At 36.8% G+C, this 12,671-nt stretch overlaps 1 protein-coding gene across 1 annotated transcript in view; it reads right to left on the reverse strand.

Moving 5' to 3' along the window:
* Nucleotides 1-11,739, reverse strand: part of LOC123564446 (growth factor receptor-bound protein 2-like) — a 39,003-nt gene extending 27,264 nt beyond the window's left edge. Inside the window, exons 1-2 of the mRNA XM_053526959.1 lie at nt 11,720-11,739; nt 10,723-10,866 (exon numbers count right to left, since the gene is read on the reverse strand). Of these exons, the coding sequence (XP_053382934.1) occupies nt 10,723-10,866; nt 11,720-11,739 (164 nt within the window). The remainder of the gene's footprint in view (nt 1-10,722; nt 10,867-11,719) is intronic.
* Between the last annotated feature and the right edge of the window lie 932 nt (nt 11,740-12,671).

Genomic DNA, 12,671 nt, shown 5'->3' on the forward strand with positions numbered 1-12,671 from the left:
TGAAATCCCAACTAGAAGGAAAAGCTGCACAAGTGATTGAAGAATTCGGTATGACAAATGTAAACTATATCCGGGCTCTTGATCTACTCAAAGAGAGATTCGGACTACAACATAAGATGATGCACGTAGCCATGCAAGCATTGTTGAAATTACCTGCCCCGTCAAATAGAGTTACTAGTTTGAGAAACTTTTACGATAAAATGGAGACATTCATACGTAATTTAGAAGCCATGGGACAGTGTCAAGAAAGTTATAGTGGGACACTTCCAGTTTAGCGGTCCCCGGTTGGAAATACGTCATGACGCCACGTTACTTTGGGGGCTGCCGCCCCCACACCCCTGCTTTTTCCATTAGTGCTACTGGCCCCATACCAACGCTATGTTATTTTAACAAGAATTTAAACACAACCCTCCTAAAATAAATAGTCAAAGTCAGTGGGGACCGCTAAAATGGAAACTACCCATGTGGAAAATAACTGGCGACTAGCAGATCTACGAGGGTCCATCAGTCGAGAAATCTGTAACATGGAGGCTGGTACGGTGAGAAGTGAACCGGATGTCAACGATTGCGAGGCTCCAGCAGCATTTTTCATGGGAGGGAAATCTAAGTGAAAATCGCAACATTTCACGCAATCATCATCCGTAAGTTTTAATCTTAAAAATGACATAAAGTGCGCATTCTGTGAACAAGGATACAAATCTGTTGAATGTAAAACTCACTGTGATACTAATTCAAGACTTGACAACGTGCAAAAGAAACGCTTGTGTTTTAATAGTCTAAGAAAACATCCCGTCGCTAAATGTGATTCGAGCAAAAGATGCCAAATTTGTAACCGGAAACACCATACGGCAATTTGTAGCAGACGACAAACAGCTCAGCAGCCGAATTCATCCCTAACAGAAAATACGCAGACACCGGAAACTGGAGTATTTCATTCATCAGCAGGTCTACACGACAAAGGAGTCTTGTTGAAAACAGCCAAGCAACCGTTTCGTCAACTAATATACAGTTAGATACCAACATACTGTTCGATGAAGGCTCACATAAATCCTTTATTACGGAAAGCTTTGCACGAGAACTTGAACTCACCAGAGACGGCACAGAGACAATCTAATGACAAGATAATGCAAGTAGGCACGGCAACAGTTTACCTACTAACAGACAAATATCAGAAAATGCCTGTCAAAGCCCTGATTGTACCTACGATATCAATGCCAATCAACAATAGAATACAGAATACAGCTACTAAGTAACCATGCCTAAGAGGCTTAAAACTAGCTCACCCGGTGACAGAAGACAGTAACTTCACCATTTCTATGCTTATCGGTGCAGACCTTTATTGGGACATAGTAGAAGACCGTTTAGTAAGTGGCGAGGGACCTACAGCCGTCAAGTTGAAGATAGGTAACTTGTTATCCAGACCTGTCCCAGCTGAGAGCGCGCACAGTACGGATTACGTCTGCAATGTAATTACGTCGCACTTTTGACCAGACATGCTTGAACGATTTTGGAGCCTAGAAAGTATGGGTACCACGCAGACTACTGAAGACAGCGACAAAACAGATTACTTTAAAAACTATCAGCAATCCTGCATATAATTCAAAGATAGCAGATATTCGGCTAAGTTACCATGGAAACTAGAACATCCGCCGTTGCCAACTAACTATGAGGTAACTAAGAAGAGGACAGAAAACACCATAAGAAGACTATAAAAGGGACCCGTATTTACTACAAAAGTACGATAAAATGATTTCCGAGCAGAAACGCAGAGGTTTTATAGAAAAAGTCATTACTGATACCCCACCCACCGGACAAGTCCATTATATACCCCACCACCCAGTCAAAAAGGAATTTGCAACTACAACAATTCGAATCGTGTACGATTGTAGCTGTCGACAGTCACCCACCTAACTTATCTGGTTTAAATGATTGTCTGGAGTCGACCCCGTCGATACTTAACGACCTTTCCAACATACTAGTCAGATTTCGTCTCCACAGATACGCTGCTGCAGCAGACATAGAAAAAGCTTTTCTACACGTAGGATTGGACGAGAGAGACAGAGATGCTACTATGGTCTAGTGACATTCGAACAGTCCACTATATATTTACCGTTTTAAGGCAGTTTTGTTTGGAGCAACATGTTCTCCTTTCTTGCTTAGTGTCACCATTTTGAATCACCTAGAACTCAACAAACACGTGCAGGCAGCGGAAATCATCCAGAGATATTTATACATCGACAACGTCCTGTCAAGTTCAAAACTTAGTCGTCCGCGTGAACATACTTCAAAGAAGCTAGATGTCTGATGAGTAAAGCCGGTGTGAATCTAAGGTCATGGACATTGAACTGTGAAAAAATTGTGATTGTTAGTGGCAGACGACGGAGTACTTGACAACTACGTCATCGTCAAGGTACTTGAAATGCAATGGAACCCAAATACAGATGAACTGTCATTTACCAATAGAAGTATTCCAAGCTTAAATGTAATTACCAAGAGAACAATTCTCAAACTTTCTTAACAGGTATACGACCCTCTCGGTTTACTTAGCCCAGTCACGGTTTGAGCTAAGATCTTATTTCAAGAGCTCTGGCAATGTAAATACAACTTGGACATATTACTACTGCAAGTTATAAGAGACACCTGTACAAGAGTTTTTGGCAATCCGTATCGAGCACTAGACCCACCGCCACTCCCCGAAGATCCAACTAGAAGAAGCCCCGCCGTTCAGTGTTACAGGTGTGGATTTTACTGGTGTGCTTTACGTCAGGAACGTAACCGGAAGTGAGTCCAAATGTTACATCTGCTTATTCACACGCGCAACTACAAGGGCCGTTCACTTGGAAGTAGTTCCAGATTTATCACGAGTTCATTCCTACAAGCATTCAGGTTTAGCAGCCAAAAAGCCTTGCCGAAACTTATGATCTTGGACAACGCCACAACTTACTTGTCAGCATCCAATCAACTTAAGAAACTTTTCCAGTCAACTTCTCTACAAGAGAACAAAGGGAAGAGAGTGGAAATTTATACCCAAGCGGGTCCCGTGGTACGGCGGATTTTGGGAACGGTTAATAGATCTTACCAAGACGACTTTGAAGAAAATTCTCGGAAGAGTTTTGTAACTTTGGAATCTTTACGTACAACTGTGACTGAAATCGAGGCAATTTTGAATGATAGACCTATTACGTACATTTCCTCAAACTTAGAAGAGCGCGCCCGCTTAGCTCGGTAGGGAGAGCGTTGGTCAACGGATCTCGGGGTCGCGAGTTCGATCCTCGGGCGGGGCGTATGTTCTCCGTGACTATTTGATAAACGACATTGTGTCTGAAATCATTAGTCCTCCACCTCTGATTCATGGGGGGAAGTTGGCAGTTACTTGCGGAGAACAGGTTTGTACTGGTATAGAATCCAGGAATACTGGTCAGGTTAACTGCCCGCCATTACATGACTGAAATACTGTTGAAAAACGGCGTTAAACCCAAAACAAACAAACAAACAAAATCAAACTTAGAAGACACGGAACCATTAACTCCGGCTCATCTTTTTTACGGACGTAAAATGACGTCACTTCCGTATTATGACATTGATACGGAAAACGGCCTGGTGTCTATTCGGAGTGGCCAGTCTATAATTACCCGGAGAGCGACGACCCAAGCGGATATCATTTCTGGAAACGCTGGAGGACTGAGTATTTAACCTCTTTCCGAGAATTGAATACCACAAAACTACGGGATCAAACGAACGATCTATACGGGCCGGAGATGTGGTAAAAGTTAGCGATGAAGGACCAAGGTTACACTGGAAACTTGCAGTAGTCCAGGAACTGATTACTGGAAATGATGGTTTAGTTCGTGCCGCGAAAATAAAGACTTAAATGGGCTTACGACGAGATCAGTAGTGAAACTGTATCCGTTAGTGACAGTGAATTTCAGTACCTTTAAAAATCAGTTTGTTTGAATTACAGACTTTAAGTAATTACAAGTGATACTTATAATAGAGACTGTGAAAATTGTTTTTCATGAGAGACTACTATTCATAACAGTAAAGTTTGATGCAGAGACTGTTCACATTATATTTTCGTGCGGATACATTGTAAACGATTAAAAGTACACTATAAACGATTACAAGAAATAGTAATGATTGATCAGGAGATCAGAGATTAAGTGAATACTTAGATTACGCCTACTACGTTTTGAGAAAGAGTATTTCTTATTTAAAATGAATAATCTTCATTTTACTGAGTGTGTAATACTTGTACGGACTAAACATACTTTTGAGTTAATTTCTGACAAGTGTGATTCAGATATTTAAGCATTCATGTTTCTTCTTTTTAAGTACTTTTTTTATTGATAATACTTTTTGCGGCCCCAAGAATGTAGAAAATGTTATTACGTTATTTGCCGCGCTTAAATGACATCTACGTCATATCCGTTGTTGTTATAAGATTCTAAGATACGTTACAACGAAAAAAGGTAGAACCTGGGCGCAGGTTGTAGTTTATTACATTTCCTATGCGATAAGTATTTCACCATTTATCATTAGGACGGAAACAAATGAGCCGCACATGAGAAAGCCAACATAGTGGTTTTGCGACCAGCATGGATCCAGACCAGCCTGCGCATCCGCGCAGTCTGGTCAGGATCCATTCTGTTCGCTTTCAAAGCCTATTGTAATTAGAGAAACTGTTAGCGAACAGCATGGACCCTAACCAGACTGCGCGGATGCGCAGGCTGGTCTGGATGCATGCTGGTGGCAAACCCACTATGTTGGTTTTCTCATGTCGCGGCTCAAATGTCAACGAAATACCATTCTGTAAATTATCTTTTTTAACCACAGGAGGAGAATGTATGTATTCAGATCAGTTACGCAAACAGTGAAGCTATATTATGTTTTCATGATGCACTAATAAGTGCTAACACATGACTTACCACAACATGTTTCACGATACATTGAAATGAATAAATATACACTCCTTGTTAATTTGTCAGATATGGTTTCTGGTTGTAATTTGTTATTCAGAATACATTTTTATGAAATGGGCAGTACTTCCTTGGCACTTTATACATATTGTTTGATATTCTTAACATTTCCATTCACCTATATTTATAAAATGAAGTTGCAACATCAATTATTTACGCTTTTCCCTATCGATCTGTTGCTATATCTAAATTATTCTTTATAAATGTAGCCATTAATAATGGCGTTGTACATGGAACATGGAATATAAACAATTTGCTATTTGATTTAGTCCAAAGATCTGTACCAGAATGATATCTACTCATAATATCTAAACTTTCATCGATGTGGTATTTAATAGCAAATGATTTAAATAACATATTGAAAAAATACCATCATATTTTAACATATACAAAAAGTTGTTTAACATTAGTGATACTTATATAGCTCCTTTTATAATTGTAAGTTCTAAGCAATGATTATCATATCAAAACTCTAAATTTAGATTATGAAGAGATTCTGGGATTTAAGACAAATACAAAATTTAAATGGAGATCTTATTACCTAACTTTAGCAACCTGTAAATCGCAGTTTTGATATAACATGTTTTATTACATACTCGTTTCTATAACACGTTAAGTTGCAATGGAACCGGAAACGTCGATATTTTTCAATACACTGACGCCTGAATTTTATATCGTGTGCGTGACGTTTTGAAGTGTGTCATTGCATTAGTTCTTTTATTCTATTTTATTTTGTGATGGCTTTTTGTGATTGCATTGTGCAGTGTCTGTCGTAAATGAAGATTTTTTTCCTTTCGATTTGCGAAATTTCATTTTTTTATTTTTAATGTCTGATCTGGCCAATGACAATGGCATCAGATTAAGCAACACAAACAAGAAAAATAGGTTTCACTAGAAAAAAAGAAACAGGAAAGAAATTGAAGAGCAGAAAAGTGTGTCGGACACCACTTTGAAAATTAAATATTAGAACAGAGAGGTGGCTGATTGCACAACATTGACCATTTGTCCTTCCAAAATACCAGTTGATCAGTATATGACTTATAAAGTGGTAAAGGTGTTTATAGTAGTAAACTGTTTAGTCAGTATTCATTGCTGAGTATTCAGAAGCTGTTCTCCTAAGGAGGCGGTTAAGAAAACAACAACAATTTAGAAACAATACCCTCTAAGTAAATACACCTTCGTAATCGTCAACATATAACACTTGGGTTATAATTTTTTTGTTCCTTTTAAACTGTGAGCTTCACGCCACTAGGCGAGATAAAATGTTGAATTTATTTGTTTTGTGGGGTTTAACGTCGCACCGACACAATAATAGGTCACATGACGACTTTCCAGCTCTGATAGTGGAGGAATACCCCAGGTGCCCTTTCATGTATTATTTCATCACGAGCTGGTACCTGAACCACTGACCTTCCGTAAGTCAGCTGGATGGCTATCTCACGTGAGGAATTCAACGCCCCAAGTGAGGCTCGAACCCATACCGATAAGAGGCAAGTGATTTGAAGTCAGCGATCTTAACCACTCGGCCACGGAGGCCCGTGGGATAAAATGATATTTATTGTGATTCATTCATTGTACATCTTAGTCCTTCCTCATCAATAACTTGAAAGTACCATATAGAACCCACATTTCTGATTAGACATTTATCAGAATAATGGTCTTGATAACTTCTGAGCTAAGTTTGAAACTCAGTCATTTCGGATGAACAACAACGTAAATCTGAATCTAAGCACAACCTTGTGTATACAATACATTTCATTCCATATACCGAAACTTAGAGGTCAGTTTCATATATGGGTCATGGTTATCACTAAATACAACAATAAAATTCCTGCTCACACTATAAAGACAATGTTTTTTCTCAAACATTCATGAAACATCATGAGAATGTCTGTTTACCTAGGGTCTACAACAGATCGTTATATCATCTCCTGTTCTATCAGTACTACGTACACTGCTTTGTTTGGCGCGGAGTTTCCTTTTGCTGCATTTGCAGCAACTTTCGTTCGTGCTTGTTTAGTTCTGTATTGTCAATCTTATTCATGCTATGCATGAACAAATTCATAATATTTACATTACATTTATACGTGTAGATACGTATGTGATACAAATGCTATAAGTTTTGCATCGGGAAATATGCACTCGTTCTTTAGCGGAAGAATATTACGTACCTAAAGTCACGCAATATTTCCCGATGCAAAGCTAATAACCTATAATTCTTGAACAACGACTATGCCGCAAACAACCTAACATATCCATTATCGGATACTTGTTAATAACCAGCATTATTACATACCCATTTACAAACCCCGATAAGTTACAGTGGAATCTGAAACGTCAATATATTTCCAAAATTCTGGAAGTCGGGCAAATGTTAGCAGGACACGTGTTTTTGCATGGCACAAAAAATTTAAGGGTTTGGCGAATGATTCAAAGAGAGGGCAACATTTTATTAATATCATATGACAGCGTGTTTGATATGGATATTGTCAAAACGAGGGCAGAATGCCACCCGAGGCGAAAGCCGAGTGATGGCATTCTCTTTCAAGGGTTTATAATATCAATGTCACACACGCTGCCATATAATATTTATTTTATTTTATCGAACAAAACTAAGCGCATAAAAAAGTTTAAAAACATGTCTTTAATTCATTTAATTCGACAGTTTTATTTTTTTAACATCCTCGTGAACAAGTTCGACAATAAAAGTAAACAAAATGTAAAATTGAATAGTGAAGTCACTACTATGTGTGTACTATAATTATGTGTACAAGGCAGGCAATCATTTAATGATTTGGCTAAAAAGTTGAAGCAATTATTTGCCCCTATATAACATTCAAAATATCAGCGCGGTCATATGACCTGACAGTCACTTTCGCTTGGTCACGTGTCAAAAGGGTTGAAAATGTTTTTAATAGTCAAAATATCTCTTTCTCTGGTATTGGGATTTTATCATTGCAGCCAAAATCGAGGCATAATGAAATACTTTAATACTTTCCGCGCCGCAAATTTATCTGACGTCGCCATTTCTGAAATGGCGAGCGACCATTACTTTCAACATTACGTCACTACTTTAATAAAAGTGATGTCAGACTTGAAACGCTACATAATTACACACCACACGTTGCTGTTAATGATGATATAAAGGAAGCCGTTTCCTTTTGTAGGAGGAAAATTGAGAGTGCGCCGACTAGCACTGACTGCCTTCCATAATTTAAAAAAATACTCAAATAATATGACAGATTTTAAAATTTTAAACTCTAAAGTCCTTGTGAGTATACATTGAAATAACATCAGTTAAAATAACTATTTGATGCGTCGCTTTTTTCCGAAATAATAAAAAAAAAGTTCGCGATATTTTGGGACAACCCTCGTATAAGCGTAGTACTGTATGTAATAAAAAGATAATTAGATATGCATTGAGAAATGTGCACTCGTTCTTCACGGAATGATATTGCGTTCCTAAAGTCGCGCAATATTTCCGCTGCAGATCTCATGCATATATCTCGGTAAAAATCAAATAACCTATAATTATTGCAAATCTTATTAAATTAGTATCTAATGTGCACTGAATTTAAACGTATATGAGCAGCGTGAGGCCGATAGTTTTCGTGTGAGTTGGTATGCCCGATATATATATCAGGCACACTTCCGGCCATATCAGGCACAATACTGGCTGCGCGAAAGTCCAGACTTTATACTTCCACTGACACGATGTCAAATATATATATAAATCAACCTTTATTTTACAAATGAAAGCATGGTAAATTAAGATAATTTCGCTAGCTTCCTCTTCCAGCGTGGTTGAATAATGCAGACACAAGAAACCAAGACACTAGAATGCATGAATGTATGAAAAAATGTTCGAAAGGAAATAACGTCAGCGTCATCAGACAACGTTGACGTTCCTGCGCATTACATGAACATTTAATGACGCTTTGCATTAAATCATTTTGATCTTGTTTTCACATTATCAGTAGAGTTAAACATATGCAATGAAAAGGTTATAAAACAGGGCTGGTGTGCTTTAAGGCAATATTGGAATACTAGCCCGGTATAAGCCATCGGGCCAATACCTCACCTAGTGTGCCAATATTGCCTTAAGGCATACCAGCCCTGTATAATAACCGCTAATTATCTAGCATTCAAGTAAAACGTACCGGGTATATGTAATAGAATTATTTTAGAACACCTACAGAAAATGCCCGCAAAGCTTTTTGTGCGAAACGAATGATAAAATTAAAATGTTCTGAGTCAAATGTTTTGTTTTCTAAATCAGCATGAGTTGACGTTTCGAAAAAAGTTTTTAAAACAATTAACCTCTTCCTGGCATTAGATACAGAATAGTTTACAAGAATCATAGTTCTAGCTGCAATACATGCAGTAACAACTTTCCGGCTGAAATAAACATGCCATGAGCGCAAAGGACACGTGTAGCTTTACTGACAGGCTCGTTACCTCTTCTGCTGCCGGATAGGACTAAAATCGTTAGCCACAGCGGTGTTTAATACAGAGAGACTTATCGAGAATCAGTAAATATTTAAAGGCACTTGCTACAGTTTTTCCGGACGGGTCGATATTTACCCCAACACCGTGCCAATTTGGTTTCTATTAAGCTCACTTCAGTCTTAGTGCGGTCTTCTGCGCATGCCCGGATGTGATTATCTAATGTCGCGTGCGGCAAAACTTCGCGAATTACCGGTATTATATGTTCGCATGCATTTAATGTACAAAATGTATAATATACTGACTAAAGGTTAGGGTAAGTATCACCATGATTACAAAATATATATATTTAAAGTACTTTTAGTTCAAATTGCTTCAATCCTACATATACTGGAGTCTGTTATTTATACCAACGCTCCAACTCTGCATTGAGTCACAGCTGTTTCTTATACCGTACCGTACCGTACCGTACATTCGTAAACTTTAGGTTTTGTTAAAAAAAAGGCGGAAACTTTCATCGTTCTATGCCATCAAAATGCTTCAGAAACACCTTAAAATCCGATTATTAAGAAATCTGCCGTTTGATAATTTTATATATATATTTCTAAGTCATTTGCTCAAACACTGAAAGAGTATTTCGTGCCAACCTGCGTTGTATAAATGCCCGCCACACCCCACCTCGTTGTAATTTGATTTAAGCGAAATCTAATATGGTGACCTATCAGTTTTCTTTTTGTTTTAGATTAGGTAGACATAACCAAAGGTATGTGCAGAGTTTGATTAAATTATATTATGCGAAAATAGATAAAATAGCAGAAGTACCAACTTAAAACTGACAAAAATATGCAAAAATAGCTCTTGGGTCTGCTGAACAAGTATTCCTTTCTTTACAAAATCATGTTCTTTTGATTTCTCTTAGCGTGTTTCAAATAGATATATTGTCTTCCGTTATAAAAATGCTTAGATAATCAAATTTATGCTGATTATTATACTTTACTGAAATATATTTTAGGATTACAGAAATATTGAAAAATGTTTAAAATAGCACCATATCTAGGGGCAAATTAAACTGAAACAAAGCTGGTGACCTAGTATTTTTATTTCATTTTTCAATACATCATAATATGATCTTTTAATACAAAACATTTCATCAAAATCTATTATTGAGAAAAAAAATACGAAACTGTAGCGAGCGTCCTTAACATTTCGAACTTACAGAATGTAGAACTAAATACGGACTTTGTATTTAAACAGAGATATAAACATGTTTAATAAAGCAAATATTTAGCTTATAACTTACTTGACCGACAGTACAAAGCGTGCCACCCGAAAGTCGTCTTTTCGAACAAGAAATGCCCCAGTGGGATTTATATATGTGCCATTTGGCCACGATCCCAACAGTACGTCTTCTGCAATAGCATAACTCAGTTCGCCTTTGAACCACCTAAAGTATGTAATATCATGAACAATTACAACAGAATGTGAGCATTTATGATATAAGAATAAATAATCTTGTCATGTGATATATGTACCTTATTGCATATGTTACTAAATATAGTACCAAATTTGCATTGAATTTAAACGTATCTGAGCAATGTGAGGACAATTTTAGCGTTTGTGTGAGCTGTTGTGCCTGATATCGATATCAGGCACACTTCTGGGTGTGAAAAAAAACATATCAATCACACTTCTGGCTGTTCTAAACATCAAGATTTTATACGTCCACTGGCAGAATGTCAAGTATATATAAACTAACATTTATTTTACAAAAGAATACATGGTATGAATACATAATTTCGCTAGCTTCTTCTTCTATCGTAGTTGAATAAGGCTGAAACAAGAAACTACGGCACTAAAATGCATGAATTTAAAACAAATGTTTGAAAGGAAATGACGTCAGTGTCACCAGAAACGTTGAAGTTCCTGCGCATTACATAAACATTCAAAGACGCTGTGCAACATGAAATTATTTTAATGTCGTTTTCACTTTAATGGTATAGTGGAACATATGCAATATAAAGGTTATAAAACAGGGCTGGTGTGCCTTAAGGCGATATTGGCATACTAGATCGATATTTGCCCTCGGGCCAATACCTCAGCCAGTATGCCAATATCGCCTTAAGGCACACCAGCCCGGTATAATAACCTCTAAATATTAACTACATGAAGAACCTGACCATCTGATACAAAGTAATTTCAACCCTTTCTCGGATGCAGCTATATTAATGCTTATACTGCCAGTTGGTTGTGATTTGTAACTTATTGTCATCACAATGTTTCAGTTATCACAGTCTTACTTTGTACTTTTTACAAACATATATTTGAAAATACTTGAATGACATGTAATATCTCAGAGCACTTAATTTACAATATGTATGGATAAAAATGCTTATTCCTCAACTTCACTTTTCTGTAAAGTCAGCTGGCAGTAATATTTTCAAAAGAGACTTGTTTTATTACCCCCACTTTGAGCCTCATTTGTATAAAAACAATGGTTTGAAAATAATGCTTGCTCTAAGAAATTAGCAAGACCTAAAGAAATACTTTCTTTAGAACTTTTGTACAACATAATAACTAGTACATACTTATCAACTTTTTTAACTATACGCTTGTCTTTTGTTGTTGTTATTTCTGCTATGTACTGACCAGTTTCAATTAAAAGTTAACACAATATTTAATTATTTATATGATTTAATAAGACATGATAACAATAACAATCGGGTGAAAACTGTTACACCATAACAATTACAAAATCAAAAGTCAAATATTACTAAAGGAGTCATGTAATTCCCAACAATACAAACTCATTTCTTACTCCTTTTGCTTGAAATGAAACATCTGTCAAAACTGTTATTAAAGTGTAAATTTCAAATCAAGCGTTACCTTATTTTTACTCACTCTAACGTTCCATTAATTGTAATTGTTTAAAACATTTAACTAAGGTAGAGTTAGAAAGGTATATTTAGATAGAGCATAAATGTCGACCATTTTGAAAACCATTTGGGTAATACCGCAGTTACCATGTACAAAATGTATATGCCAATAAAATTGAAACACACTTTATCAGGTCGTGACATTTCAAAAGAATGAAAATGTGTTAAAATTGGTTAAAAAGTGCTTTTATGCTATTTTAACCCTTGTAGATTGTTTTTTGACCTTTTGACCTTGCATATGACCTTAACAAACACTTCTGGGTTCAGGTCAAGTGCTCATGTTTTTAAGAATTGTTTTTCATGAATTTTAAGCACA

This window comes from Mercenaria mercenaria, chromosome 2 (assembly GCF_021730395.1).
Source record: "Mercenaria mercenaria strain notata chromosome 2, MADL_Memer_1, whole genome shotgun sequence".
NCBI lineage: Eukaryota > Metazoa > Mollusca > Bivalvia > Venerida > Veneridae > Mercenaria > Mercenaria mercenaria.